The sequence below is a fragment of the Antechinus flavipes genome, chromosome 6 (assembly GCF_016432865.1).
Source record: "Antechinus flavipes isolate AdamAnt ecotype Samford, QLD, Australia chromosome 6, AdamAnt_v2, whole genome shotgun sequence".
In the NCBI taxonomy this organism is placed as follows: Eukaryota; Metazoa; Chordata; class Mammalia; order Dasyuromorphia; family Dasyuridae; genus Antechinus; species Antechinus flavipes.
The window spans coordinates 253,927,331-253,955,330 of NC_067403.1; the positions used below are offsets into that span (position 1 = coordinate 253,927,331).

The 28,000-nt window shown below is 61.3% G+C and overlaps 6 protein-coding genes and 1 non-coding gene across 9 annotated transcripts; 3 read left to right on the top strand and 4 right to left on the bottom strand.

Moving 5' to 3' along the window:
- Nucleotides 1-151: 151 nt before the first annotated feature.
- Nucleotides 152-1,908, top strand: ROM1 (retinal outer segment membrane protein 1). The gene is made up of 3 exons (XM_051965520.1): nt 152-922; nt 1,074-1,320; nt 1,420-1,908. Exons 1-3 carry the CDS (start codon nt 333-335, stop codon nt 1,651-1,653), a joined length of 1,071 nt encoding a protein of 356 aa, XP_051821480.1. The 5' UTR covers nt 152-332; the 3' UTR covers nt 1,654-1,908.
- Nucleotides 1,909-2,028: 120 nt separating this feature from the next.
- B3GAT3 (beta-1,3-glucuronyltransferase 3) lies at nt 2,029-4,998 on the bottom strand. The gene is made up of 6 exons (XM_051965521.1): nt 4,882-4,998; nt 4,471-4,570; nt 3,891-4,065; nt 3,179-3,539; nt 2,785-3,075; nt 2,029-2,529 (listed from the first exon to the last, which is right to left on the bottom strand). The coding sequence occupies exons 2-6, from the start codon at nt 4,550-4,552 to the stop codon at nt 2,431-2,433; spliced, it is 1,008 nt and encodes a 335-aa protein (XP_051821481.1). The 5' UTR covers nt 4,553-4,570; nt 4,882-4,998; the 3' UTR covers nt 2,029-2,430.
- On the top strand, nt 3,265-26,147 carry CSKMT (citrate synthase lysine methyltransferase). Its single transcript, XM_051965524.1, is given in 3 exon segments — nt 3,265-3,269; nt 25,265-25,429; nt 25,432-26,147. Coding segments are annotated over 2 exon segments (813 nt in total). The 5' UTR covers nt 3,265-3,269; nt 25,265-25,312; the 3' UTR covers nt 26,128-26,147.
- GANAB (glucosidase II alpha subunit) lies at nt 5,418-14,670 on the bottom strand. Its single transcript, XM_051965518.1, is given in 26 exon segments — nt 5,418-6,273; nt 6,385-6,408; nt 6,411-6,484; nt 6,573-6,685; nt 6,770-6,883; nt 6,983-7,057; nt 7,201-7,277; nt 7,407-7,471; nt 7,658-7,901; nt 8,027-8,128; nt 8,314-8,410; nt 8,503-8,646; nt 9,199-9,278; nt 9,390-9,516; nt 9,599-9,834; nt 10,240-10,393; nt 10,616-10,796; nt 10,978-11,074; nt 11,162-11,246; nt 11,363-11,432; nt 12,111-12,176; nt 12,573-12,752; nt 12,843-12,970; nt 13,111-13,219; nt 13,357-13,461; nt 14,569-14,670. Coding segments are annotated over 26 exon segments (2,886 nt in total). The 5' UTR covers nt 14,598-14,670; the 3' UTR covers nt 5,418-6,163.
- INTS5 (integrator complex subunit 5) lies at nt 14,900-19,598 on the bottom strand. Of its 2 annotated transcripts, none has more exons than XM_051965516.1 (2): nt 19,442-19,598; nt 14,900-18,023 (listed from the first exon to the last, which is right to left on the bottom strand). In XM_051965516.1, the coding sequence occupies exons 1-2, from the start codon at nt 19,591-19,593 to the stop codon at nt 15,038-15,040; spliced, it is 3,138 nt and encodes a 1,045-aa protein (XP_051821476.1). In that variant the 5' UTR covers nt 19,594-19,598; the 3' UTR covers nt 14,900-15,037. The 2 variants fall into 2 exon arrangements, with proteins under 2 accessions (XP_051821476.1, XP_051821477.1); XM_051965517.1 differs by lacking the exon at nt 19,442-19,598 and adding an exon at nt 19,084-19,430.
- Nucleotides 22,903-27,932, bottom strand: LOC127540705 (uncharacterized protein C11orf98-like). 2 transcript variants are annotated; one of them, XM_051965525.1, is made up of 6 exons: nt 26,965-27,932; nt 26,708-26,867; nt 26,273-26,392; nt 24,169-24,293; nt 23,533-23,630; nt 23,303-23,419 (listed from the first exon to the last, which is right to left on the bottom strand). In XM_051965525.1, exons 1-6 carry the CDS (start codon nt 27,091-27,093, stop codon nt 23,386-23,388), a joined length of 666 nt encoding a protein of 221 aa, XP_051821485.1. In that variant the 5' UTR covers nt 27,094-27,932; the 3' UTR covers nt 23,303-23,385. The 2 variants fall into 2 exon arrangements, with proteins under 2 accessions (XP_051821486.1, XP_051821485.1); XM_051965526.1 differs by lacking the exons at nt 26,273-26,392; nt 26,708-26,867; nt 26,965-27,932 and adding an exon at nt 24,487-24,602 and having other exon boundaries at nt 22,903-23,419.
- On the top strand, nt 24,837-24,985 carry LOC127542226 (small nucleolar RNA SNORA57). The gene has a single exon (XR_007948610.1). It is a non-coding gene; the product is annotated as a small nucleolar RNA SNORA57 (small nucleolar RNA).
- Nucleotides 27,933-28,000: the final 68 nt, after the last annotated feature.

Consider the following 28,000-nt stretch of genomic DNA (forward strand, 5'->3'; position numbering starts at 1 on the left):
GGGGGTACAGAGAGGCCAGACTGGGCAGGTGGGGGGCGGGGGTGGGGGTAGAACAGGAGCAGGGGGCGTGGCCACACGACTGTCTGTCTTCTCAGTAGGGGAGGGGCAGGCAGAGCAGGGGGCGGAGCTAGGAAAATCAGTGTCGGGACTGGGGCTGGCTCGGGGAGAGGGCAGGGCAGAAGGTTCTTAGGGCTTAGGGGTGGGACCCCGGGGTATTGGGGTCAGGTTGGCATTAGCCCAGCGCTGAGCCGAGCCGGGCTGAGTCAGCGCCCCCGACCCCACCTGGATCCCCTGCAGGCCCTTGGGCACTCCCCCCCGGGCAGAGATGGGAGATGGCTGCCATCCTGCCCCTTCCCCTGGCTCTCCAGGCCCGCGTCCGCCTGGCCCAGGGGCTCTGGCTCCTCTCCTGGCTGCTGGCACTGGTAGGCGGGCTCACCCTCCTCTCTAGCGGCCACCTCCTGGTCCAGCTCCGGCTCCTCAGCCCTTTCTTGGACCCCGCCTGCTCGCTTCCCGCCCTCCCCAAGGCGGCTTTGGCTGCGGGGGCAGCCGCCCTGGGCCTGGGGGTCCTAGGGGCCGGAGCCACCAGAGCGGCCTTGGACGCCGCCCGCTACCCGCCCTGGCGAGGGGTGCTGGGGCCCATCCTGTTGGCCGGGACCGTGGGGGGTGGGGGCCTCCTGGCCTTGGCGGCTGGGCTGGCCCTGGCGTTGCCGCAGGGCCTGGATGCGGCTCTAGAGAAGGGTCTGGGGGCGGCCTTGGATCACTACAAGGACACGGAGGTGCCCGGGCACTGCAACGCCAAGCGGCAGGTGGACGAGCTGCAGCTGGGCTACCAGTGCTGTGGGCGGCACGGCCCCAGGGACTGGTTCGCCGTCCAGTGGATCAGCAGCCGCTATCTGGACCCCACTGACCAGGACGTGATGGAGTAAGTCACTGAGGCTTCTTGGGTGGGCCTGCTGCAGCCCCGCCCCCTTCCCCTCCCCGCCTCCAGCAGGATCCATCAGTGCCCTTCTCAGGGCCTCCCCCAGGAGCTGTCGGGGGTCCCCCTGCTGACAGCTCCTGTGCTTCTTTGGCAGCCAGATCCAGAGCAACGTGGAAGGCCGCTACCTAATCGACGGGGTGCCCTTCTCCTGCTGTAACCCCCACTCCCCTTGGCCCTGTCTGCAGAGGCAGCTCTCCAGCGCGCAGGCCCGGCCCCTGTCTGACCCTCGGCAGCTCGGCCTCAACCTCTGGGAACGGGGCTGCCACGGGGTGCTGCTGGGGCACCTGCGGGCGCTGGCCGGCACTCTGGGCACCCTGCTGGGCGTGACCTTCTTCCTGCAGGTAACCTGCCGCTGGGGGGCTCCGCCACTGGGGGGCGGAGGTCAGAGGCCCCGACCCTCCGCAAGCCTCTTCCCGACCTCTCCTCCTTTGCCCTCACAGGTGCTGCTGCTCCTGGGACTCCGGTACCTGCAGACGGCTCTGGAGGGCCTGGGGGGGGCCATCGATGGGGAGGGAGAGACGCAAGGCTACCTGTTCCCTGGGGGGCTCAAAGAGATGCTGAAAAGCATTTCCCAGCAGGGTCTGTGCGCCCAGAGGCCCCGGCCTGAGGAGGCCCCGGCCGAGGAGGCCCCGGATGAGGAGGCCCCGGCCGAGGAGGCCGCCGCAGAAGCCTAACGCCCCCGAGGAGGGCAGCGCTGCAGAGGGCCACGAAGGGGCATCAGCGGTGCCCGGGGAGGAAAGGAAGGGAACTAGATTAGGGGCCACAGCCAGAAGACATGGCGGAGGACGTTAGCTAGAAGGATAGGCCCAGGATCCCGCCCCCCCCCCCCATGGGCAGCCACAAGGTGCCCGTCCCCCAGCAGATGGCAAAATTCTCCACATGCACAAAATCAATAAAGTCAGTCTCCGGATGCTGTCTTTCCTTTGTGTGGGGAAGGGGAGGGGGCCGCTTCTCGGCCTGGGTCTATCCCTGGCTCAGGAGGGGCTCTGGGGTCTGGGGGGTGAAGAGGCTCCCCCATAGGCACCACGGCGCCGAGCAAAGAGCAGGAGTCAGAGGCTTGACGTACTTTATTCTGGAGGTAGGAATGGGGGAACATGCTTACTGTGGGGAGGGACCCCGCAGCCCCCCGATCGGGCCCCTGCGATGCATGCCCATGCCCACGAGTAACTGGACAGCACCCCCCATCCAGCAGTCACGGCTGCACTTCCAGTCGGGGCCACCGGCCCGGGGCTGACCCGGCTCGACACCACTGTCCACTTGATCTCTCTGGCGAGCTCCACGTGGCAATCGGGGGGAGGAGCAGCCCTGGAAATGGTCCCGGCATCCCCTAGGCCCAGGGGGCAGACCCGGCATCTGGAGGGTCGCGACCTTGGGAGCCTGCGCGGTCCTTGGAAGGTGAGGGAACGAGGTCCTCTAGCACGGCTACGTCCCATGGACTGGGCGGCGCGGGCTCACACCTCGACGCTGGGGTCCGAGCCGCGGCCCTGCCGCTGCAGCTGCTCCTCCTGCTTCATCTTGGGCTTCTCCGTCCTCGTGTGCCACACCAGCACCTGCAGGCGGCACCAGCCCCCGGTCGGAGAAGGGCCCTGGGGGACGAGGGGGCAAACCCTGCGCCGCCTGGGGCTCCCGTCCCGAAGTGCGGATCCCTCTGGGGTCCCCCACCCCGGCATCGGCGCCTCCATTTAACGGGCAGTTCTCTACGATGCCTAAAGGATGAGCTCGCCGGGACGGGCGCAGGCTCGTGCCCCCGAAAGCGCCCCCGACTCCACCCTCCCTGCTGCCCACCCTGGGGCGCGAGCCTTTACCCGCGTGCAGTTCGCAGCTCGGGGCTCCAGATCCTTGGGGTCGACGAGATGGCTGAGGAGGCTGCTCTCCAGGTGGCCGCGGGGGGCCGTGGGGTCAAACTGGGCGCCAGGCCGGGACAGGAGGAGGGGCAGCGAGACGGCAAAGCCGGCCATGTCCAGAGGGAAGGGCCGCTCGGGCTCCCAGGCTGTGTGAAAGCCAACCACCTGGCCCCCCTGCACCTGGGGGCCCTCGAAGCGCAGACCACCGACCAGCCCGACCGGCCACACGGAGACGCCGCGGGTTCCCCTCATCTTGGGGACGGGACAGATGGAGAAAGGCGAGACGGAGTTCCCGAGACACACGGGTGACCCCCCGCAGCCCCCAGACCCCCCGCGTCCTCCCGCCCCCTCTCACCTCCTCAAAGAGCTCCCGGCTGTAGGTGTTGTCGTCATCAGCAAAGTAGACGACCCCCCGCGCCCCCGGAGGCGGCGGCTCCCTGTCCCCGCCGACCGCGGCCTCCTTCCCCCGCAGCCAAGCCAGGGCCCGGTTCCTCTGCTCCACGCCCCGGGGCCGGACCCAGCCGGGCTCCCCTTCCCGAAGCCTCTGCGCCTTCGGGGTCAGGGCCACCAGGTGAGTGAAGTGGAGGCCGGAGGCGGCCAGCAGCCCCGAGACCAGCGGGGTGGGGCCCTCGGAGTCCTCCACCAGCAGCCAGTGCAGCCTGGGCACCAAGGACAGCGTCTGGGACAGGCGGACCAGCTCCGCCTTCTGCACCAGCCTGAGGGGGGAGACCGGGTCACGGGAGAAAGGACCAGCAGCTCTGGCCCACCCAGGATCGGCCGCCCCCTCCTGCTGGGACGGGCAAGTCCCGAACCCTTCAAGGCCGGTCACGGTGGGAACCAAACGGACAAAATAAGGAAGGAGGCCGGCCTCTGTCTGCGTCGCCCCTGGCCAAGGGCCCGCGGGGTCCCAGGGAGCCACCCTGCTCTACGGAGACCTCGTCGTCCCCCGCCCGGTCAAAGAAGCCCCCGGGGGCCTCTGCAGCCCCAGGCCCCACCCCGGCCAATCACATGCCCTCAATCCCGCTGCTCGTGTTTTTAAAAAACCGGGCGCCCGACGGGGCGCGTACCTGGCATAGGTCGGGGTCACGACGTAGATGATGGGCAGAGCCTCGGGTTCGGGGGGCTGGGCAGGAGCAGGGGGCGGCCGGCCGAGCTCGGCCTGCAGCTGGGAGATCTTCAGGTCTTTCCTGCGCAGGTGCTCGGCCGCAGCTCGGAGGTGTGGGGAGCAGTCGCAGGGCTGGCCTGGGGGGCACGAAAGGGGGGAGAAGCGGGTGGAGGAGAGAAGCGGGCCCAGGAGAGCAGGCAGGGAAGGGGCGGAGAGGAGAGGGCAGAGGAGAGGAGCGGGCAACGTTTCTGCTTGACATCCACAGGGAATGACCTCCATCTTCCAGACCAAGGCAGCCTCTAGCCCCTCTAGGAAAAATTGAGGTGGGGGGGATCCCAAGGGGCAGCCCTCCTCCCCTGAACCAGGGACTCGGCCCCCCATCCTTAGGCACTGTGGGCACCGTGGGCATTCTCGCTCCAGCTCCTCCCTCGGGGAGCTGCAGGGATAAGAGCAGCCCCCGGCCCCCTAGAGACTCTAACCCCCGTCCCGGGGCAGAGAGCCAGGACCCCCGCCGCCGGCCCTCCCCGCCCCCGGGGCCTCACCCAGCTGCAGGAGCGCATAGAGGAGGCCGGAGAGGGACACCAGGAAATAGACCAGGAAGACGTTCTTCAGCTTCAGTTTCATGGCTGGACCTGGGGGACCCTGCGGAAGCCGAGCCGGGGCTAAGGCGGGCAGAGAGGCCGGAGCTGCTCGGGCCACCGAACGAGGAGGGAGGCCATGGGCCAGCCGGGGAGGGGCTGGGTTGACAACTCCAGCAGTGGGGAGTCACCTGGGAGGGGTCAGCGTCTGGGAGACTTCAGGGCCAGGGCAAGGGGATGACAGGTTGGGGATGGAGGCTGTGGAGGCGGAGCAACAGAGAGAAGGGGCGGAGACGAGATTGTGCAGCGAGGACAGGAGGGTCCGGGATGGGGCGGGGCGGTAAAGGGGGAAATCAGAGGCGACCCCAGCCTCACCCTCTACGGGTCCGGGATGAGAAGCTCCCGCCTCCTCCCCCTTCTCCCTTTCCTTCCGGGCCGGTTGGCAAAGGTTCGCTTCCGGTCACTTATCCTAGTCCCATCCCCAACTTCCGGGGCAAATCTCTTCTTGGTCCCACCCCTCAGATTTCCCGCGCCGTTCACTTCCGGGAGCGCCGGGAGCAGTGACGTCACGCCCAGGCCACGCACCTGACGCGGTGCGGAGCCACACGGGTCGAAGGCGCCTGGGAGTCACATGGGCCCAGTCCTTACATGATTTTCCGCGCAGCGCCCGAAGCCGAGAGAAGGCTAAAGGCCAGGCCAGAGGCAGGAGGAGCCGGCCAGCGCCACACCGTGGAGGCTTCCCAAAATATTTAAGCCCTGGAGGAGGGTCATCCGGTTCTCAAGGACCGGCCCCACTCTTCAGGCTCCCACTCGAGGAGAGGGGAGCTTGCTTGCCAGCAACGGAGAACGCATGGCGCGTGCGCAGGGCGCCGTTTCTGGCCCTTCCCCCGCCCCCTATTCATGGACGCGTCTTCCAAGAGTTTCGGTTCTTTTATTGTTTTTCCGTTTATCAAAACCTATCCCTGCTCGGCCGTGGGGAAGTAGAAAACGTCCACCAAGATGCCCCTTCCCCGTTCCTCAGGCCTCAGAGCCCCCAACCCTGGGCACACATGATCCATTGCCCCCTCGGCCAGCAATAAATACGCGGGGCGTGATGGGATGGGACGAGCCCCGGGCTCATGCGTGGGCACGCAACCCGGGGGGGAAGAGGCCCGCGCGGGCTGCTTTCTGCTAAGGGGAGGGGGGGGCTGCCTTCCCCAAGGGCGGGAGAGATGAATGGCCCCCACAACCTTCTTTCTCTCCACGCGGCCCCCCCACTAGGTGGGGGGTGGTCCCAGTGTATCCGTGGGATAGGAAAAGGTTGGGGGGGGAGTCTCCGCGAGACTCCTTCCCTCCGCTTTTGGAAAGGAGAGGGAGGGGAGGGGTCACAGTAGGGACTAGTGACCGTGGCTCACGGGATCCAGGGCCTGAAATCGAGGCTTGAATGGGAAGTCTCGGGAAAGAGTGGGGCTGGGGTGCCGTGGTGGGTGTGTGCGGGACTTCCCGCACCCCGAGGGGGGAAGGTATCTGGGAAGCAGAGGGGGAGGGGGGGTCCCAGCCCCTGCCCAGCCCATGGCCAGCAAATCCTGGGGCCACCAACAGAGCTCTGAAAAGGGATGTGACCTCCGGGCGGAGGGATGGGTCACTCTGGGTCACGTGGGAGGGGCCGACCCTCGGGCTATCGCAAATGAATACTCCAGTCCACAGACACAGGCACACCAGGCTTGCGCAGGGTGAGCACGGAGGTCTCCGCATTATGATGGAAGGTCAGCACGCTTTCCGGCAGGCCTACAGGCATCCCACCGAGTCAGGAGTGGGCAGCACGGGCCTCTCCCCCCTCCCCCCGGCCCCGCCCTCCCTCCAGATCCACCTCCCTCCGTCAGGTTCCAGCCCACTCACCCTCCGACCGCAGCAGCACCGAGGCGGCTTCCCGGCCCCCAGGATCACCACCCGCTCAATCCAGATGGGCGTCTCCAAGTGGCCTCGAGGATCAGCTGAGCTGAAGGGGCACAGAGGAACTCCCAGTAAGAGGAATGGCAAGAAAACCGTGGGAGGGAGAGAGGGGGGCGCCACGGCGCTGCACTCACCTGGAGGTCAGAGTGTTTCCCGAGAAGGTGAATTTCCTCAGCAGGTACTCGTTCTGGGTCTGATAGTTGAAGGTGTGACCGTCATCCAAATAAAGCTCCCCTTCGGCCGTGCCCTGTGTGGAAGGGATCAGAGTTGAACGTTAGCAACTGGACTTACAGGGTCTGGGGAGGAAACTGGGCTGGGGGGGCAGGCTCACCTGGGGGCTGATTGCCACGTAGAGAGTGATTGGGTCGTCCTTCATGCAGTCTGAGGAGCGCCGCACCCGCTCCCACCGAGGGATTATGGTCCCCCCACGCTGGAACACTGGGATCTAGGGACAGAACAACCTGGATCAAGGCCTCCCTGCTCACCGCGCGCCCCGGCCCACCCCGCGAGGTCACAACCTTCTGTCCTCCCAAGGAGCACTCACGCTGCTAAGAGTGACCGGGAGGTATAAAGTCTGGGGGCCATGATGCTTCTGGTAGCTCTGCACGTCGTACCACACCTGAGGAGGAGCAGGAATGGGAGCAGTTTCCTTTTTCTGTCCACACGACTCCCCCCAACTCTAAACATTCACAGTCACACTCACTCTCTCCCTCGCTCTCTCTTTGGTCCCTTCTCAGACCCCCCTGCCCTCCATGACCTCACCTCTCCTTGGCCAGGCAGGTACACCTGGACTCCCCGGGCCCCAGGCTCTGCCACAGGATGAACCAAAAGAGAGTCTCCTGAAACAGAGAAACAGGGTGCGGTCACCCCCAGAGCAGGAGGGCCCGGCTTCCCACCCGCGTGCCAGGGTCTCCATTTCTGCTGGCTCCTCCAGACCACAGATGTTAGTCCCTTCCCAGTGTTCTCACCTAGCATGAACTGATCATCTTGGCTAAAGGTGGTCACATCCTTGGGATACTGCACCCACAGGGGCCTAAGGAAGAAGAGAAAGGGGGATTCAAGTCCTGAGTAGGGTCTGTTGCTTTTGTTTTGTTGTCATTTACCCCAGCCTCCCTCACCCCAACACCCACCATGAGTAAGGATTGAGCTGCCCCTGCATCCCCATCATTCTGCCAACCCCAATTGTATTCCCCTTCCCCATTGGCACTGCCCTTCTCACCTCATGACAGGATGCCCATCCCGGTGAGCACGGTAGAAAAGGGTGTACCAGAAGGGGAGCAGGGCATAACGCTGGCGCAAGGCGTCTCGGACAGGCCCCAGATACTCGGGGGGCAGCAGCCAGGGCTCTCGCCGGCCTGTATCCATGTGGGAGTGGGCCCTGTAGAACGGCTGGTACGCGCCCATCTGGTACCAACGCAGAAGCAGTTCTGGATCAGGATTCTTGAAGAAGCCGCCCACGTCGGCTAGGAGGCAGAAGAGGAGATGGAGGGAAAGGTTCCAGAAGGTACACCCTCCCTCCGGTCCCAGGTGATTCCCTGCCAGTGACCCTCCCTGGAGCTCCTCTTCCATCCAGGCCCACACTGCTCACCCCCACAGAAAGAGAGTCCCACCAGCCCCAGGCTGAGGCACATGGGGATGGTGATTTTCAGATGATCCCATTCTGCTGTGTTGTCCCCTGTCCAGACAGCTCCTGGGAGAAGGGAGAGGACACCATGAATGGCAGAGAAGCCCCCCAGCTCCCTCTGCAGTCTGTCTTAGCAGTCCCCCTTCCCCTGCCAGCAGGCTCTCCTACCCATCAAAGCTTTGGATTGCCATGGGGTGGGTGGGGTCCCTGCCAGTGCCCACCCTCCCCCCCCAACCTTCTGCAGATCTCACCAAAACGCTGTGAGCCAGCAAAGAAGGCCCTAGAGAGCACAAAGGGACGCTCCACCCCTCCAGAGCGCTGGATGAGTCCCTGGGCTGTGGCCATGTGCTGGGGAGCAAAGAGAAAGCTGGGGTCAGGGGCGGGGATTCCACAGGCCCGGACCAACCCTCTCCACGGCTCGAGGCCGTCAGGGCCCTCACCACATAGAGGCCGTAAATGTTGTGGACGTCCCGGTGCTCCCAGCCCCCGTGGTGCCGGGCATCCTTGAGCATGGTGACCTCCGGACCGTTGAACACTGATGGTTCGTTCATATCGTTCCAGACGTAGAGGTTTGACGCTGAACCCTAGAAAGAAAAGGTAGAAAACCAAAGTTCGAGGAAGCCAGGGAAGGAAGGAATGATGCATCTAAGAAACAAGAGCCCTGAGACCCAGAGAAAGCAAGCCGCACGGCTACGGACTGATGCAGAGGGAACTTTCTAAAAAAGCCAAGTACACCCTGAGCACAGACTTCAGAGCGCCCCGCGGCGGCTGACGATCGTGCCCTGGTCATCACTCGGTAGAGTTGAGACACATTCGCTTTCCAACATGGTCAAGCAAGGTCTGATAGAAGGAAATAAGGGAAGGAAAAGGAATACAAATAGCCAGCAGACACCCCAAAAAGATCGCAAGCCAAGTCCCGTATGTTACTGATGCGAAGTGAGCACCCTCCCCCCACCCCCTCCACTGGCTCGGGAGCCGGACTCGCCAAGCCGGCGTGTTCAATCAGCTGTGAGAAGGCCCGAGCTTGGAACTTTGCCCAGGGGCTCAACCAGACCCATACAGGTTAAGGCAAAGGGAGGGAGTCACTGCTTGGGCCTGGAGGATCAGGGGGAGAGGGCACCCCATCCTTGCCCTACCTCATACTTGTCAAAGTTGAACATGTTTGCCCACCAGTCTCTCATCTTGACGTTTGTGAAGTCGGGATAGCCAACGGAGCCTGGGGGAGTTTGAAATCAAAGGTCACCCATAGGGCCAGTGGCCAGCGCCACACCCACGTCCTTCTGCCTCCGGTCAGCTCTCTCATCCCAGCTGGGCCTTCCCACCTGACCTGGCCAACACCATCCCTCGTAGTCAGAACCATCTCGGGTCTTGACGTACAATCCCAGCGATCGTAATTCCTCGTGTACCCGGTATCCTGAGTCCACCTTGATGTGGGGGTCCACAATGGCCACCAGCTGGGAAAAGGGAACACCAAACGGTCAGCGGCTCCCCAGGCACTCCGAACCCCTTTCCCTCGCGGCTGGCCGGCTCTCTCACCTTCCGTCTTTTGCCAGCCAGGTGTCCTAGCATGGCAAGGGGCTGGGGAAAACGGCTCGAGTCCCAGGTGAAGTAGCGTTTGCCATCAGCATGTTCAATGTCCAGCCAGATGACATCACAGGGAAGGTCATGGTTATCAAAACCCTGGTCGACGTCAATCACATCGGCCTCATCTCGATAATTCCAGCGGCTCTGGTGGTAGCCGAGGGAGAAGAGTGGAGGAAGAGCCTGGGTCCCTGTGGGAGCAGGGACGGGTTGGGGAGCCACAAATCAGGCCAAACCCAAAGAGTGGCTGGGGCCAAGAGCCAAGGGGTCAAGCCGGAGATCGGCCCTGGCTCAGCGATTCAAAACCCAGACACTTGGCCAGGGAGGGGCCCGCCTTCCCCCTTCCCTCTTGGCAGGACCAGACCAAGAACAGACGTGAAACGAGGCTCAGGGGCTGCCCGGACACAGGAACAGCCAGTGGGACTAACAGCCGGTCACTATTCCTTGTCATAAGGGACGGCTCGTAGTCAGGAAAGAGAGGGATCCCATGGGTGGCAAGTATCAAAAAAGCAAAAGATGCCAAGCCAAAACTCAACTGACATCAAAGAACAAGCCGAGGGGCTGGGTACGGGTGCCAAAGCCCAGCAGGAGCCCACCTGTGAGACTGGCATACTGGCGGAAGACGTCTGAGGCTGTGGGCCCAAGGAGCAAGAACACATCGATGATCCCGCTCTCGGACATCCAGCGCACATCGGTCTGAGGGGTCTCCCCGCCACCTTGCAGGTAATCCAGCATCTTCCCAAACAGGGTCTGTTTCAAGAGGACCAGAAATTAGAGACTCCCTAACAATTCCCACCAGGGGAATGGCCCCCCTCAGGGTCTCTGGACCAGACAGTGGACTTCCTCTTCCCATCAGGAATCACAAGGCTCGGTTGCTTTCCTTGGAGCCAAACGGGTCATCCCCTTTTTATGGGCATATTCATCCCGAGCTCCTTCAGATCACACGGCCCCCCGGCCTCGTCTCCCCCTCACCTTTCCTGCGGTATTTGAAGAGATGTCAACCCAAGTCTCGGCCGCATTGAGCCAGAAGATGCCGAGGTCTCGGTGGACATTGTGCGCCAAGAGCACAGGCACCGAGCCGTACAAGGCCATGGGGTTATACAGCTCGTACTGGAACACGTCGAGGTTGTACAGGCGGTACGGCTCCCCACCCCTGCAAAGGCCTCGGTGTCAGGGCTGCCCCAGAGCAAGCTGGCAGGCAAGGCCCCGGGGGCCATTCCGCTGAGCCCCCCTGGGGAGAAGCCAACCAGGACGAAGCCCCTTGGGAAAGCCCTTCCGGCCATGCAACCCTCCTCCCCAGCCGGCCCTGCTCCCCTTTCTCGGGCGTGACTCACTCAGTGACCTTCAGTCTCAAGCTGTCCGCGTGTTCTGGGATTCCATACACGTGCTCCATCCCAGGCAAAGAAAAATCCAGACCCACCGATGTGGGGCCTGTGGGAGGCAGGGGGGTCAGGAGTTGAGGGGAGCCCATCCATTTAATGCCTCCCTCTCCCTCCAAAAATCCCTTTGTGTCCTCACCAAAAGGTTTGCTGTCTGAGTGGGTTTTGAACATCTCTTCCCAGGCCCCTGGTTCATCGTTGTCCTTTTCGCTGTTCTCCTCTGGCTGCAGGAGGAAGAAAGGGGATTGCACCCCCAATCTGGCAGCCCCAACACTGGCCAGGCCCCTCAGTCTAGGCTGGCCCTCCCCCTGGCCTCCTTTCCCTCCATTCTCCCCCTCACCTTGTCTGCTTTCCCAGCAGCCTCCTCTTCTGGGGTTCCATCCCCCTCAGCCGGCTCCTTTGTTCCCTCCCTGGAAGGTAGGAGAGCGGTCTGATCCAGTCCAAGGAGAAGGGATGAAGGGTTCTGCTTTGGATGATTTTTGCTTGGGGGGTGGGGAGAGCATGGGGACGAGGAGGATAAAGCCTGAGCTCCAGCCAATCGTGGAGTGCATCCCCAGGGAAGAGATCCTCCTCCCAAGGCCGGGCTGGGAGTGTGCCGAGAAGTGAAAATGAGGGAAGGAGGGAGGGAGGAAGGAGGGAGGGAGGAAGGTAATGATCAAGGGAACCAAGTCGTATGTTTTTGACATGTCCACACACGCCACCGAAGAGCATCGGGAAGGAGGGAGTCAGAGCAACTCAGGGGATCTGGCGCGAGTCTGGCTGTCGTGGACGCCCCTCCCAGTCGAGCCCCCTCCCCAGGCCTCACTCTAGGACTGACCAACTCCTGCTCCACCTGGCCGGGAGCAGAGAGAACGAGATTCCTGGCATCCACCTTCCTAGCCCCACGGAGGAGCAAGCAGGCTCCCCGTGCTGCCCAGCCCTCCTGGGACAGCAGCCTTTTAGCTGAGGGGGCAGAGATGGGGAGTGTGAGGGTGAGCGTGAGTGTGAGCGTGTGTGCCAGTGTGCCTACGTGGGCCGCAGGGCAGAGAAGGCAGGGACGGAGGAGCAGGGGGCGAGGAACAGATACAGTACCAGTGGCGTGGATTTACCTAGAGAAAAGGTTCTTGATCTTATCCCAAATGCTACCGAACGTGAGACTAACTTTATCCGAGAAACTGGGGCAGGAGGAGAGGGGAAAGGAAGGGGAGGGCAAAGGGGCAGGGGAAGGAGGCACAAAACCAACACAAAAACAGAAACACAAAAGTGAGTTTCAGTCGACGAACATCCAGAGACGGAAAAACCAACCAAACAAAAATTTATTTAAAAAAAAGGGGGGGGGATAAATCTGGGAAACAAGACGGCTCCAAGAGAAGGTGAAGTGGCGGCCGAGGAGGGAGGCCCAGGAAGGGCTCCCCGCCCCAGGGCAGGGGCACGGTCTCCCGGCCAGCACACACTGACCACCCCCTCCCGGTCTCCCTGTCTCCTCCACCCCTCCCCAGAAAGCCCAGGGACCCAGACTCTGAGAGGCCTCCTCGAAGCCCTTCCTGGCAGCTTCCCATCCCTTTACTCACGAATTCCTGGGGAGTCTCTGGTGCTCAAAGACCATGAGTCCCCGAGCATTCACACTGAGCACAAGGCTGCGGTTCTCCAGCAGGTCCAGCCGGAAGGGCCTTCCCGTCAGGATGATCTTGTAAGGCCCCTCGGCCATGGTCAGCTCCACGCTGTTCTCGTCACGGCCAGAGATGGACAACCTAACAACAGCACGAGGAGGGAGGAATTAGGGAGGACCAATGAGAAGGGGAGGCCCCGGAGGCCCCGGGGAGGCAGAGCAGCGGATTTACCGGGCTGTGGGGGGGTCGGCCACCAGGACATCTGGCACCCGGTAGCGTGGCCGGAGGGGCTTGAGTTCATCGATCCGAATCCGCGTCATGTTCCCCTGGAGTCCTTGCAGTTCCAACAGTAACACCACCTGCACGGGACAGAAGTGAGCCCAGTCCCACCCATGTTCCCTCCCGGGTCTCTTTGCCCGTCCCCCCACAAGTGCCCAGCACACTCAAGGTCTCCATCCCGCTCCCCCGCCCTGACCCCTCCCTTCACACCACCGCGGACCTTGGTGACCTCGTTGACAAGGTGGACGGTGAGGGCGTCGGGGCCCAGTTCCACAGAGTCCAGGAGGGCCCGGTAGGGGGAAGAGCCGGGCTGAACGCTGCGCTGTCGCCTGGGTGGAAACGGCAGGCTCAGTGTGGGAGAAGCCGCACTTCCCCGGGCTTCCACATCTCCTCGGCCCCGGGGGACAGAACCCGCCCAAGGGCCCTCGGCCGTATGTCCCCGCCCAGCCCCCCCAGAGCTCCGTACTTGCAGAAGGAACTCTGGTCGCAGGTCTTGAAGTTGCTTCTGTCCACGGCCCAGGCTGTGGAGAGGCAGAGGCCCAGCCAAGCCAGGACCAAGTCTGCCCAGGCCCTGGGAAAGGAAGGCGGGCGCTCAGGTCCCCGGCAGGGGCCTGCCACTTTGTACCAGGGCTGCAGTAGCCGCCGATCCCTCTCTACTTCCTGCTTAGCGCCTGGGGGACGGACTCCCCGAGCACCCCAGGAGGGGGCAGCCCAAGGGGTTCTGGCGCTGGCTCAGCTCGCATCGGTCTCTGGGGGATGGAGCCCGGCGGCGTGCCCCAGGGGCGCCCCAGGGAGAAGTGCGGCTCTGCAGCCTGAAGGGCCCGGGCCGGGTCTCTGGCCCCCCCACTTCTGGCTGCTGGATTCAAAGCCAGGCTGTTCCACCTCCCCAAACACCAACCTCCTCCCCTCTTAAACTGCATGGAAGGAGCAGCCTCGCAGCTCGGCAGCAGGAGCACAACGGGGTCCTCGGGCCTGAGGTGAGGCCCCCGGACCCCGACGGCCTGCGACACCAGGCAGCAGGTGCACAAAGGCTCCTGGGACACGGGGTCGGGTCCGGGCAGCACCCCCGGGGGGCGCCACAGCCCGGCTCCCCGCACCCCCTTTCACCAAACCCAGGGGGACGTTAGCTCCGTGCCTTGGGCTCCCTGCCGCCCGTTCTACAGATTAGGCGGCTGAGGGCCCCAAGGAGAACCGCGGAACCTGCAGGCAGAAAACCTGGGTTCAAATCTAGCCGCGGACACGTCCTAACAGGGCTGGCCTGGCGAGTCTTCAGGTTCCGTGACTGAACCTAGCTGTGCCTCAGTTTCTCATCTGCAACTGCTCCGGGAGGCGGGGAGAACAAGGGGAAGGGGTGTCTGCGCTAGCCGGTTCTTGCCGATGCTCTCGGGCCGGCCGAGAAAGCGCAGGATGCTCCCAGATCCGTACCCCCCCCAAGCGGGCATCGGCCCTGAGGTTCCCCGGCTCGGGGGTCTCAAACCCGTCCCCCGGCCCCGGCCCCACCCCCACCCCTGGATCGGCCTGGGGCCGACTCTCTTCCTCTTCCCCCCGCCCGGGGCCATTCCTGGCGGGGGGAGCAATTCCCCGAAGTGTTAAGCGGGGAGCTGGGGGCCGCCGGGACAGCCCAGGCGCCGGGGAGGGGCCGCCGGGACGCGATAGCACTCTTCCCCTGTCTCCTCACCGCCTCCGAGGCGCCGCCGCCGCCGCCATCTTGTGCCGGGTTCGATCCTTGACCCCGGCTCTCCCCTCCTCTCGTCGCCAGTCACGCTGGAACACGTGGCCCCGCGCGCCCTCCCATCCCGGAAGGCGATTGGCCACCCGAGAGCAGGGAGCCAGGCCGGCCTATGAGAGAAACACAGGCCCTGACGGACGTGGACCCGGAGGCGGGAAGGAGCAGCAAGCGGCCTTTGATAGGAGGGTTCCCAACTTGCTGCGCTACCATTGGCCCATTTCTTCTGCCCCGGCCCGCCCTCTCTTTCCCCACCCCTGCAGGATAGCCACACAAGTCCGGCTCATTGCAAACTGGGCAACCTTTATTTAGCGGGGAAGAAAGAACCGGTGGAGGGGAGAGCACAGGCTCAGAGGCGGAGGCGGGGCGCCCAGGCTTCGGGCCAGGCCTCCCCAAGGCCCAGGCCAGGGGCAGGGGCAGCTCAAGGGGCCGGCCTCTGCGGGGGGGCCGAGGCGGAGGGGGGCCAGGCCTGGAAGCGGCCCGAGAAGAGGCCGAGGCGGTCAATGTTCCTGTGCAGGACGCTGTGCAGCACGGCCAGGTGGGGGCCCCCGGCGCCCCCCCCCTCCCGAGAGAAGTCCCGGGCGAAGCGGCCCTTCTCCGGCTGGAAAGCAAACTTCTGGGGCAGGGGCCCGTGCTCCCGAAGGAAGCCCCAGACGCTGAGCAGCAGCAGCCGCACCTCGAAGGGCGCCAGCTGGCTGAACACCTCGTGCATGTTGCCTAGGGTGGGGGGCAGCAGGCTCCCCTCGGCCATGACGGCCACCAGAGTACAGGAGGCCTCCAGCTGCCAGGGGGACTGCGAGGTGTCCAGGTGGCGGGAGGCCTCCCAGTGCCCCAGGAGGGCCGCCAGGAGCCCCCGGAGCAGCACCGAGCAGTAGCACAGGGCCGGGGGCGCCGCGGCCACCAGCTTCAGCAGCTCGAAGAGCAGCGGGTGCTCCCGGAACCGGCGACCGATGCGGAGATCCCGCTCGACCGTGGTTCTGGCGTGGTCCTCGGGGGGCCAGGTCAGCTCTGCCCCGGCGGCGTCCGGGCACACGCTCTCCACCAAGGTCACGGCCACGGCTTTGGCCGCCTCGGGGCTCAGCGCCGGGGCCGCCCAGCAGTCGCCGACCGCGTTCCCGCTCGAGACGCTACAGCAGTGCACCAGCAGGCGGAGCAGGCTCTGGGTGTTGTAGATCACTTCCTGGGCGCTCCGGGACTGGGCCGACCTGGGAGGTTTCAGGCCCCGGCCAATCACTCCGGCGTGAAACACTGACCAGACGCCCCCGGGGCCCGGCACGGCCGCCGTGTGCCGCCTGTTGGTCTCCAGCAGGTAAGCGGAGGCCGAGCTGGAGGCCGTAGCCGACGCGTTCTCGTTTCCCGCCTCCCCTTCCCCCCCGAACAGCTCGGCGTTGCCCCGATGCAAAGCTCCCTCTACCAGAAGCTGGAGGACGGCTTTGAGGCCGGCCGAGGAGGCCTGGGAGAGCCGTATGAGCAGCTGGGAAGCCGAGGAGACCCCCGGGGGCCCGTGGAGCCTCAGGGAGGCGAAGAACCGGGACACCCCAGCCCTCACCAGGCTCAGGAGCTGGGCAGGGAGCAGGGCTCCCTGAGGGAAGGGGCAGATGGCCAGCAGGGACGAAGCCGCTTCGGCGACCTCCTCTTCCGGGTGCAGCAGGAGGGGAGCCAGGTCTGGAAGTTGGGCAGAGACAGCCTCGCCAACACGGGCCCCCAGGGCGGTGGGCCCCTCCCCACCCTGCTGCTCCCACCCCACCAGCAGAGTCAGGTTGCGGAGAAGCCTGGCCGTGAAGGGGGGGAGCAGCGTCCCCGCGTGGACCCGCGCCAGACAACTGCATAAGGTCAAGGGCAGCAAGCCAGAGAGACTGACCACCAGCCCAGCAAAAAGCTGCGTGGCCAGGCTCAACTCTTCTGGCGTTCGGGCCCGGCTCAAGAGATGGCCCAAGGCTTCCGGTCCGCAGCTGGGCCGGGTGTAGACGGACAGCAGGCCCAGGAGCTGGTGCTGCCAAAGGAAGCGCTTCCGCTCCAGCCTCAAGGTCTCCCCACACAGCTCTCCAACGTGGCTCCGCAGGGCATCGAGGAAGGGCACCGGGCGGGGCGGGGGAGGAGGACCCAGTAGCCCGTCCCCGGGGGACCCTCCCCGATTGTGCACGAGCTTCTGTAAGTGCAGCAGCAGCAACTGGATGAGCCGGTCACAGGCCTCGCGGACGGCATCGGGGACGGCCAGGCCGGGGGGCGTGATGACGGAAGCCGGCATGGCCGTGTCCACCAAGAACTGGAGGAGGCGGTAAGCCCCAGCCCCGGACGCCTGGCTGACCAGGTGGACCGCGAGGCTCAGCATGTTGTCCAGCTCCTCTCGGCTAAAGACCTGCAGGTGCTGCTGAAGCTGGCTCAGGACCGACGGGGGCTTTAGGCAGTCCACCAGCTCCCCGGAGACGGTGCCCAGCAGGGCCGGCGACATGACTGCCAGCTGCAGCAAGAAGGGCACTGTAGCCTGAAGGGAGGGGTCGCTTCCACGCACCCCAGAGCCTGCGGCCAAGCTCTCGTGGAACATCCGGAGGAGCTCGCGGCGGATGCTGTCCCCGTGGCGAGAGGCCAGATGCCCCAGGATCCCCACCACGGAAGCAATCTTGGGCACACGCTTCTCTCCGGGGACGGCAGGGACTGAGGGGAAGGCATCTGCCGAAGGGGTCGGAGGGGGACCGCCCGCTCCTCCGCTTCCCCCTCCGGCCCCACCATGGACGCAGAAGTCCTTGAGTCCACAAGACAGCACCCGAGAGATGATGGTGCCGGGGAAGGAGGAGCCGATGTGGGCCACGACCCAGTCGAAATGCGGCGAATGCTGGACCGACGTGTCCAAGAGGGCGTCCACGCAGGCGTCGGGACAGCTCCCGATGAGGGCCGACAGGCACTGCACGTAAATGTCCATCAGGGTGCGGGTGGCGCGGCAGCCCATCCACAGCTGCAGCAGCTCGTTCAGGGAGCCGGCGGCGTGAGGCACCCGCTGGTGCCGCCCAGAGTACTTGCTGCTGAGCTGTCCCATCAGGTCAATGGACCAGGCGCTGACCACCGGGGCCCAGGCCTTGGGATTGGCCCGGATGAACTCCGAGAGCACCTGCTGCACCTCCTGGATGACGTCCTCCAGGCCAGGGCCCCCCGAAGGGACGTGGGAAGGGAGCGGTGGGCGCAGGTGCTGTGGGCCCGGGCTGGCAACGTCATCCAGAGTGGCCAGGTGCGTGCGCACGCTCTCGTCAAAGACGCCTCTCAGGTGGTCCAGGACGGCGGCCCGGGCAGGGGGCAGGGAGCGGAGCAGCAGGAGGCCGCAGCGTGCGTGGTCCCGCGTCGAGAGCTGGTGGCCCAGGACGGGGTCGACCCCGGTTAGAAAGGCCTTGATCTCCTGAGCCAGCTCCTGGGCACTGGGAAGAAGGGAGAGAAAGGGCAATCAGGCAGAACTGAGAGGCTCCCGGCGGGCACGACGCCCACAGCTGAACGGCAGCCAGGCCTCCCGCTAGAGCGTGCCCAGCAACGGCCAGCCCTCCCCGGCCTGAGGAACCCTCCCCTGCCCTCCCCTCCCGGCCGCCCTCTGCCGCTGGCGGGCTCTCGGGGCCACTTCCTTGTACCCAGCTGACTCCCCTCCCTGCTCCTGGCTCTTAAGATTACTTGGAGGGGGCGGTGGGGATCCTCCCTCCTGGCACCAAGCCACACGTGGCCTCCTCCCCCAATCATGTGCACTCCTCCTAACCCGGGACTCCCAGAACCAAACGGGGGCTGCAGACAGAACCGCCGCAGGGCCCTCGCGGGCCGGGGGAAGCTGAGGCCCATAAACGAGAGGAGCTGAAGCCCACGGAGCCGCCCCCGTCACCAACACCAGAGTCAAGCTGAGAGCCCGACACCCCCTTGTTCCATTTTACAAATGAGGACGGGCCTGGAAAGGGAACAAAGGCCTTGGCGCAGGCCCTCAATCCTCTGGCAGCGTCGGGGGGAGGCTCCCTCCGCAGCCCCTCTGGAGCCTGCCTCGGTTTCCTCCAAGCCTGGCACAAGATGGGGGCCGTAACCCCCGGGGGTCCTGCCTTCCTCCGCAGCCCCCGTCTCTGGACCTGTGACTCGGAGCCACTGAAACTTCTTCCAGGACACCTCCCCTCCCAGACCTGGGGAGGCCCCGGGCTGCTGCTCCTCCCCCACCCATGCTCTCAGGTGCAGCCCCTCTCCTCCCGCTGGGGGGGGGGGGGCAGGCCTCACCCAGGGGCTCCCAGCCTTGCTAACCACGCCTGTGCCGGGCCCCGGGGACTACGAACCGCGCCCCCTCCCCCGGCGATCGCCGGGTCTCTCCCCTAGTCCGGACTCGGCTCCTCTCTGTTGGACAACTGCCGCTTCCCCAGCGGCCTGGCCACGACACGCCCCCCACTCAAAGCCGCTCCGGGGCTCCCTAGTGCCGCTCCCCCTCCACCTCTGCCACCTTCCCCCACTACCCTTTACCCAAGGGGCAACACAGCTCCAGCGGCCGGGCCCTCGGGCCTCGGAGCCTGGGCCCAGACCATCCCGAGTTCTGCTGCACCTTCCAGGCAGGAGCATCTGCTGGGGAAAGGGTGGGAGGAGGAGTTCGGGGGAGGAGTACGGGGGAGGTGCCCCAGGGCCCAGACCTAGGCTCCACCCTCCCCTTCTTCTTCCCTCCAGGGACCTCAGTTTCGCCGGCGATAAAACGAGGAGGCCGAACAGGCCGCCCCCGGGCTTCCGCCCAGACCCTTGGCCTCAGTTTCCTCATCTGTACAATGGGGAGGGATGGACGATTTCTAAGAGCTGACCCCGGGATGGAGCGATGCCGGCGCCCACGCACCTGAGCGGGGACGCGGGCCCGTGGGCGGCGGGCGCGGGTGGGGCCGGAGGCCCGGAGGGATCACACAGAGCCGACATCCCGGGCCCGGAGCCGGCAGCGGCAGCGGCTGGAGGGGCGGCGGGGGCGGGAGCGGCGGAGCGCGGCTGGCGCATGCGCGCTGGGAGGACAGCGAGCGGCGGAACCTGCCAGGGAGAGTGGCACGCAAGAAAGTCCGGCGCCGTCTGGAACCGCTGAAAGAGCGTTCCGCGCCCATCCGGGGCCCAGCAAGGGGCGGGGAAGAGGCGGGGCCCAGGAGGGGAGGGTCCGATCCGTGAATGTCCCAGCCGGAAGTCCAACGCCTTCATTGCACAGGTGGGGAAACTGAGACGCCGACCCCCTACTGCGGACGAGTTCTACCGGCGTCTCCACACTGCTAGAGCCGGCCCTAGTTCCCCAGCAGTGCAGCCCCGGGAAAGGAGGCTCCCGTTGGCATAGCGAAGTCCTGTAAAATGGGCTGATGACAAGCGCCTAGCTCCGAGGAGGAAGGGGGTGGGGCACAAGGAGAGACACCGAGGGAGAGAGAGAGGGAGTGTGCGTGTGTGTTTTAGGGGAGAGATGAATTTATTGGGGGGAGCCATGGCGCCTCCCCAAACTGAAGGGAGGGGTCGCTTCCACGCACCCCAGAGCCTGCGGCCCTCCAAGATCCACCCAAAGATCCTCCGCTTCTTTTAACATGTTTTGCTTTTGACAACTTAGCAAATAGAGAACTACAACCCAATCGGCTCGATTGCTTTTCAAATGCACATGAAACAAAACTTGTTCAATCTGTAACATCAGCTTCAGGAGCAGGTACCACAAAGAGGTGAAAATATGAATCAATTCGCTGTTAAGGAGGGAAGGAGAAGGAAGAAAAGAACTGAGAACAAGGTCAAGACCGAGTCTGACATTTAGACACCAAGTCACCTGATCGATCTCTCGGTCTCAACATCTTCATCTGTAAAATGAGTGGAAAACAGCACCTATCTCAGAAGATATTAAGTGGCCTGAGGGTAGGAGCTGAAGACTGAGGCTGGTAAACCGCCCCTTTTCACTGCTTCTTTTCTTGGGACTCCAGTCTTCTGGATCAATTGTCCAGGGTGACAAATACTGGATTAACTCCTCACTCTTTACTCTCCTGGAGCTTTTAGAAATCCAATCACTTAACAAAAGCATCTGGAAACAAGCTGAGAAAGTACCCTTTTGTTGAAGAGATGAGGCTGATTACACACTCAGAACAAGTGAAAATAGAATGGGATGGGATAGGGAGGGTGAGATAAAAGAATGGGGATGTATTAAGAACCTACTAAGTACTTGCCTTGTGCTAACTACTCAGCAAATTCATCTCATTTGATTTTCCTAGGGACCCATCGGATATGTATAATAGGTATCGGATTGCTTGCTGTCTTGGGGAGTTAAGGGAGGGAGGAGGAAAAATGTTGGAACTCCAAATCTTGCAAAAACGAACACTGAAAACTATCTTTACATATAATTGGAAAAATAAAATACAATCAATTTCATTAGTGATATGTGGGGCAAATTATAAGCAAGCAGAGCAAAGGTTCATGAGGAGTAACTAGTGGTGCAGTGGTAGAGCACAGACACTGGAGTCGGGAAGACTTGAGTAGTTTGACCTCAGACACTTAACTAGCTATGAAACCTTGGACAATTTACTAGCTGTGTGACCCTGGACAAGTCACTTAACCTCAACTGCCTCACCCCACCCCACCCCCCCAAAAATTAATTTTTTGGTTCATGAGGTTTAGAAGTAGTGGGGCTGTGAGGTTGGGTATAATATGTAATCCTGAGTTAGAATGATTTACCCTGAGTGATAGAACTTTGTCTTTTACTTCCCAAAGCATTCCGTTTAATAGTACTTAGCATCCATACATCTGTTTAAGGAACCACACGATAGATATTATCTCAATTTATTCTTATAATAACCTCATGAGATCGAGGCTATTATTATCCAGGTAATTGGAAGGAGATGAGTAAATGACTTGCCCCGTGTTACTACAAATATTAGGGAAATTTTCACCTTGGGTCTTCCTGACTCCAGATTACCTGACTTTTTTTACTCCTACTACTTTGAATGGAGCAACTGCAATGAGGAAGCAGAGAGTTTACAGATAAGAACACTGGGAAAGGACAAACCGACACGTTTTTGCACTTCTTGTTAGACAGCACAGTAAGCAAATTGACCCACATGTGCAAAAATGCCCCTTTTTGTAGGGGCAAGGAACTGGAAATTAAGTGGATGCCCATCCGTTGGAGAATGGCTGAGTTACAGTAGAATGAATGTAATGAAATATTGTTGTTTTACAAGAAATGATCATTTACATGAACAGATGCTGAGCGAAACAAACGGAACCAGAATATTGTACACAATAACAGCAAGAATGTTCGATGATCAACTAAGAAAGACTTGGTTCTTCTCATTGGTTTCAGTGATTCAAAGCAATCCCCACAGACTTGGACAGAAAATGCCATCTGCATCCAGAAAAAGAACTAAGAAGATCATAAATCAACACATACTTTTTTTTTCTAATCTATCCCTTGGTTTTTGTCCTTTGCTCCGATCTCTCCCCCAACATAATGCATAAAGCAATGTGTGTTAAAATAAACAAATAAAAAGAAATGGGTGATAAAAAACAAAGTATTATCAATAATTTTTTAAAAATAAAATCAAGTTTTACTACTATAAAGGCTCTATTGCATCGCTTCAGGCTTTTAATTCTGTGAAATGAGCCATTCTACATATTTTGCCTCTTTGGCCTTTAGCCATTTCATAAAGTACATTTGTAAGAAATGCTAAAAATTCTGTTTATATTAACCAAAAAAATGTTATCTATAAGGGTTAAAAAAAATGCTGGAAAGACTTATATGAACTGATGCTAAGTGAAGTGAGGAGAGCCAAGAGGACATTGTACACAAGACTATGTGATGATCAGCTATGATGGATATGGCTCTTTTTCAACAATGAGGTGATTCAGACCAGTTCCGTAAGACGTGTGATGGAGAAAGTCGTGGGCATCCAGACAGAGAACTATGGGGACTGAATGTGAATCACAACATAGTATTTTCACCTTTTTTGTTGTTTGCTTGATTTTTTTTTTCTTTTTTTCTCCTTTTGACCCGATTTTTCTTGTGCAGCACAATAAATGTGGAAACTAGAGAAGAATTGCACATTTAACATGTATTGGATTACTTGCTATCTAGGAGAGGGAGAAAAATGTGAAACACAAAGGTTGCGCAAAGGTGAATGTTGAAAATTATCTTTGCATATAGTTGGAAAATAAAAGGTTATTATTAAATAGAATCCTCAGTCTTGGGGGCAGGATTATCTCCCCAGAGCCTGCTCACTATCAATATTCAGCTCATGCCCCTGGCTTGGCTCCCCAGCCTTTTTACTCTATCCTCATCCTTCCACAGAGACTCACAAATGCTCCAACCAGAACTCAAACAACTTTATTAAACTGTTATCACTAGTGAGTCACGGACCTCCCTTCTTTCCTCCCCAGGAAGCAAAGCAAACGGTATCTGAAGCTCCCCTCTCAAAGCAGAGGGACTTGAATGAGACATAGGAGGGGAGGGGAGGGAAAGGTCAGGGCCATGTCCTTTTAGAAGCCTATGGTGGGAGGGGGACACCTGGGAGGCAAAATGGATAGTGTCTCGGCCCCAGAGTTTGACTCCAGCTTCAGATACCTACTAGCTGTGTGACCCTGGCCAAATCACACAATCTTGACTGCTTCCAAAAATTAAAAGAATGAGCAGCAGCTGCCTATGGGTGGGGGGCTCTGCCTCCTTGTCCTAACTGAAGGAATGGCCTCTTGGAGATCATGGGGGCTCAGCTGCCAGCTTCCAGGTCTTCCATCTCCACATCCTGGATAACTCCAGCTTTCCTTTTCTTCTGCCGTCTGGGCTGCGCCTCAGTGGTCCTGCCTGGCTTCGGGGGAGCTTCCACTGGGAGGAGTGGGGGGAAGGAGTAAAGTGAATTAGCAGAATGCCCTCTTGACTTAACCTTTGCCCTCCAACCTGTTTCCTTTCTCTGCTGGAACCCTCCCAAGCCTCCTCACCCTCCATGGCAGCCTTCTCCTTCTGGGCATGCCTGATCTGTTGCAAAAGTTTCCTCCGCTTCTTCCCAGACAGGGTGATGTTGGCTCGGGTACTCGACCTAAAGGAAAGGGGCAGAGGTCCAGTCTGGGCAGCTCCCGAGTGCCGGGGGAAACCACGGGCCGTTCCCCAAGGGTTTGAATTTCCTCGGATGTACACACATTACCCGCCACCCTCCCAGACGGGAAGCTCCTCGAGGGCAGGGCTCTTTCCTATTTGCCTGTGTCTCCTGGCACCTGGCACACAGGAGGCAATAAGAGCTACTTCCTGATTATTGCTTGAATTCTCATAGAGCTTCCAGGTTTCTGGAAGGAGGGAGAATGGGGGGGAGGATAAGAATGTGACTCTCTAGTAGAAAGTGCAGCAAAGTCCAAGCGGGAAAATGTGCTTGATTTCACAGGACAGCTCGCTTCCGAGGGGCGGGAGGTGACGGCAGCATCCGGGCACTTACGCTGCCGGAGACCCCGTCAGCGAAACCCCTTCTAGAGCTTATACACATGCCCCCCCCCCACCTGCCCTCGCTTTCGGCCCCCGCCGCCCCTTCTGCCTCTGGTGAGCGGGTCACGGGAGGCCGTCTAAGGAGCCCAGGGAGGACTCACGCGCGCTTCTTGAGATGATGGCGAGTGATGAGCCCCTCGTCCACCACCGCCCCGACCACCTGGTGCCGCCGCCGCCGCTCCCGTCTCAGCAGCCGGCGCCGCTTGAACAGCTTCTTTTTCAGCTCCTGGCAAGGGAAGGACCAGGCGGCAGAGTTAGGGGGCGGAGGTGCGCCCGGCTATCTCCGCCCCCCCACCCCGGGAGGAACCCGCGTGGACGGCCCTGGGTGGGCAGCAGGGCCAGGAGGCCGCCTCGGGCTGGGGGCAGAGGGCAGGGAAGGAGGCCGGGAAAGGGGCATCGGCGGGGTCGCACGCAGTCACCGTCCGCGGCCGGTTGATCTTCCCCCCGGGAGCCCCCATGGTCCAGGCGCCGAGGTCAGCGTCGCAGCGGCGGCGACGCGGCGGCTTCCGACGTTCCTAGTGCCGCTCTCGGCGCGCCGCGCCCCGCCCCTTCGGGAGGGAGGCACCTCCCCTTCAGAGAGCGACCAATCAGGGGGAAGGGGCGGTGCGACACGCCTGCCTATAAAGGAGCGCCGGGCGCAAGCGCAGTCCCTTTCCTGCCGGAGAGCCGGTAAGTTCCCCCGCTTCCCCTCCTGCGGAGGGTGCTATGGAGGGCGTCAGAGCGGGCTCGGGGCTTTCGGAGGCTCTGCCGTGTGCTTGTCCACGTCCCGCCTCCATTTCTTGGCGGGGGCCGGGTGCTCGGTCCCGGCCCCCGTTATGTACGGAGGCAGAGCAAGGGGACCCTGGTTCCCCCGGCGTCATGTCTTCGGTGCCGGCGGCTCCCCATCCGCCGGTTCTATCCTCACTCGCCGGGACATCGTCCTTTTTGCAGGGCTGAGAAAGGGCCACGGGATCCCGCCGATTGCCCCCCGCTTTTTTCGTTGCTCATCCGTTGTGCTTCTATTTCAGGGCCTTGATCGTCGCCGCCACTGGACATGGAACGACCGGATCCCTTCTCTCGCCCCTTTTCTAACTCGTTCAATAAAGTCCACTCCCTGAGAACAGTCTGGCTCTGACCTTTGCTCCTCATTCTTTCGGCGCAGGGGGAGGGGGAAGGGGAGCGGGGCGTGCAGTTTGGCTCCGTTGGCCGTCCCCTGTCCCACGCGGGGCCTCCTTCCACCGAGACCTGACCCTGGAGACCTTCCCCATGGCGCTACTGCACAGACTTCTCCAGGAGGTGACCAGGGCGAAGCGCTCCTGGGCCGGTAGGGATTTGGGGGTAGGGAATGCGGGGGGGCCAGGGGGGGTGCCCAGTGCACACCCTTAACGACTGCCCTGTCCCGACCCTGTGCAGGCTCCCTGGCCGGCAGCTGCCTGTCGGATCCCAGGCTCTGGGACCGGCTCCACGCCCAGGCGTTGCCCGGAAGGCCCCCTAACTTCGACTGGTTTTTTGGCTACGAAGAGGTTCAGGGGCTTCTCTTGCCGCTGCTGCAGAAAGGGGCTCCCCAGGGGCCAGCGGTGGCCCCCCTCAGGGTGCTGGACGTGGGCTGTGGAACCTCGGATTTGTGCCCTGGACTCTACACCAAGTGCCCCCTGCCCTTGACCGTGCTAGGGGTGGACTTTTCTCCAGTGGCTGTGCACCGCATGAAGCGCTTGCTGGAAGGGCACGGAGACCACCCTGGGCTGCGCCCGGCGCACCCCGATTCCCAGCTGCGGTTCCTGCAGGCTGACGCCCGAGACCTGGGCTCTGTCTGCCCTTCTGGGTCCTTCCAACTGGTGCTAGACAAGGGCACCTGGGATGCTGTGGCCAGGGGTGGCCAAGAGGGGGCAGAGCAGCTGCTGTCCGAGTGTCTGCGGGTGCTTGCCCCCCAGGGCACCCTGGTGCAGTTCTCCGATGAGGACCCCGATGTCCGTTTGCCCTGCTTGGAGCGGGGAGCTGGCAGCAGACTGGTGAAAATACATGAACTGGGGCCCTTCAAGGGGCTCACTTACTTTGCTTACTTGGTCCAGGCCGCTCAATAAAAGCAATCTTCCCCGTTTTATTTGTGTGTCAAGTTTGGGGATGGGTGATAACCCTTCTGGCTGGGGATGGGAAACATACGTTCTTGTGGGGGAGGGGGGAGGAGCATGATTCAGGAAACAAGGGAAGAATCTTAATCTCACTCACCAGAAATCCAGGAAGTTTCACTCTCCTCCCAGGTTTCTTCCTCTTCCTCCTGCTCCCAGTCAGATCCAGGATTGAGGGTTCTTAGAGACGACCTGGGATCTAGGGGGCACCAAGCCCAGCCTGGGGTAGGAAAATAATGTTGCCACCACTAGGATAGTTCCCCAAAAAAGCCCTTTACGCTCTGACTCAATTGATCTCATTTTACAGTTGGGGAAACTGGCTCACATTAAGCCAAGAATCGGGGTATAAGTTTTTGAGGCAAGATTTGAATCATGTCTTGCTCTACTCTGCCCCTGGGTCAGTTAAAAGGAAATCCATCCATCTTCCTCGTTACCCTTAGGATTTTCCTCTTCCCCCTAAACAACGGCTTCCTGCCTATTTCCACTTCTTCCCCCTTTTCCATCTCTAGGACTCTGAGACCAAGACTTTCCTCACCTGACTCTTCATCCTGGTCCTGGAAAAAGGCTTCCTCTTCCTCTTCACTGTCGGATAAGAGCAAATCCTCAGGAGGCCACCTGAGCTCCCCACTTTCCACCTCATTTGTATCGGTGGCTTCCACGGTGATGGAGGGCGGCCGGGGCTTTTGAGAAGAAACCTGAGGCAGAGCACAAACTGACTGAGAATCCGACAAGCCGAGGCAGGGACGTGGAGGAGCTTCTGCACTGGGTGGGAAGAGGGCTGGGAGCACGTACCTGAACGTCCTGCTCATCCCACAAGTTCTTGACCTGATTTGGAGACTCTGGTTTCCAGGGAGAACCTGGACTGTTGCTGGGCCAAGAAACTTCCTCCTCCTCCTCGCTGCTTCTAGGCAGGAAGGCCATTGTAACAGGGTGAGCAGCCGCACTTGCTCCACTTATCTTCCCCGATGCTGGTGTCTGCTCTGTCCCCAGACCCTTTATGGCCAGACTCCCACAGAAGGGGAGACTGATCTTGCCCCTGTAATCTCCTTTGGAAACTGGCCCCTTAATCGCATCTGAGGAAAGGAGGCTGACAAGCAGCAGGGAGATTATAAGAGTCCCCGAGGGGGGAGGAAAAATGGTGGAAGAGGTTTGGCCCTGGGAGGGGAAGAGAAAAAGCTGAAAGCTTTTTTTCCCTTTACCCCCTCGAACACGTTGCTCAGGATCCTGCTTGTGAGACCTTTTACCACAAAATGGGCCAGCTCCTTGGGTCTTGTTCCACAGGGTATGGGGGGAGGGCCGGGATCTGAGGTCATGTTTTTATACTTAAGCCCAATCAGACCCTTGCAGAGACGAGATAGAGCTGCCCTAGACATGATTAGGCGGGAGGATTTGGCCAAATCCCTCTACCTTTGTAAGCCAGTGTCCTTACACACAGACTGGTTGTGGGAATACTTCATACTTCACAGGGTGGCTCGGAGGCCAAATATCCCGCAAATTTACAGAGCTGGAAGGACCTTAAGGACTACTCCAATCCGTTTAATTAGTAGACAAGAGAATCACAGGAACAGCCCCAAGCGGATCCCAGATCTGCCAATTCCCGTCCGGGGATATTTGGAATCATGTTTGACAGCTGAAAAAGGGCCTTGAGCGCAAACCGCTCCTTAGAAACCAGTCGGCTGCCTTCCGGGAGGCAACAAGGATTCGGGAGAACCAAAGCCACCATCCCCTCCTTGCAGACTCGGATAAAGTCCAGAATCCTGAACCCAGAGCCTGGAAAACAGCCGCGCTTTCCAGCCAGAGGCGACTCCTGAGCCCAAAGGAAGTTTTT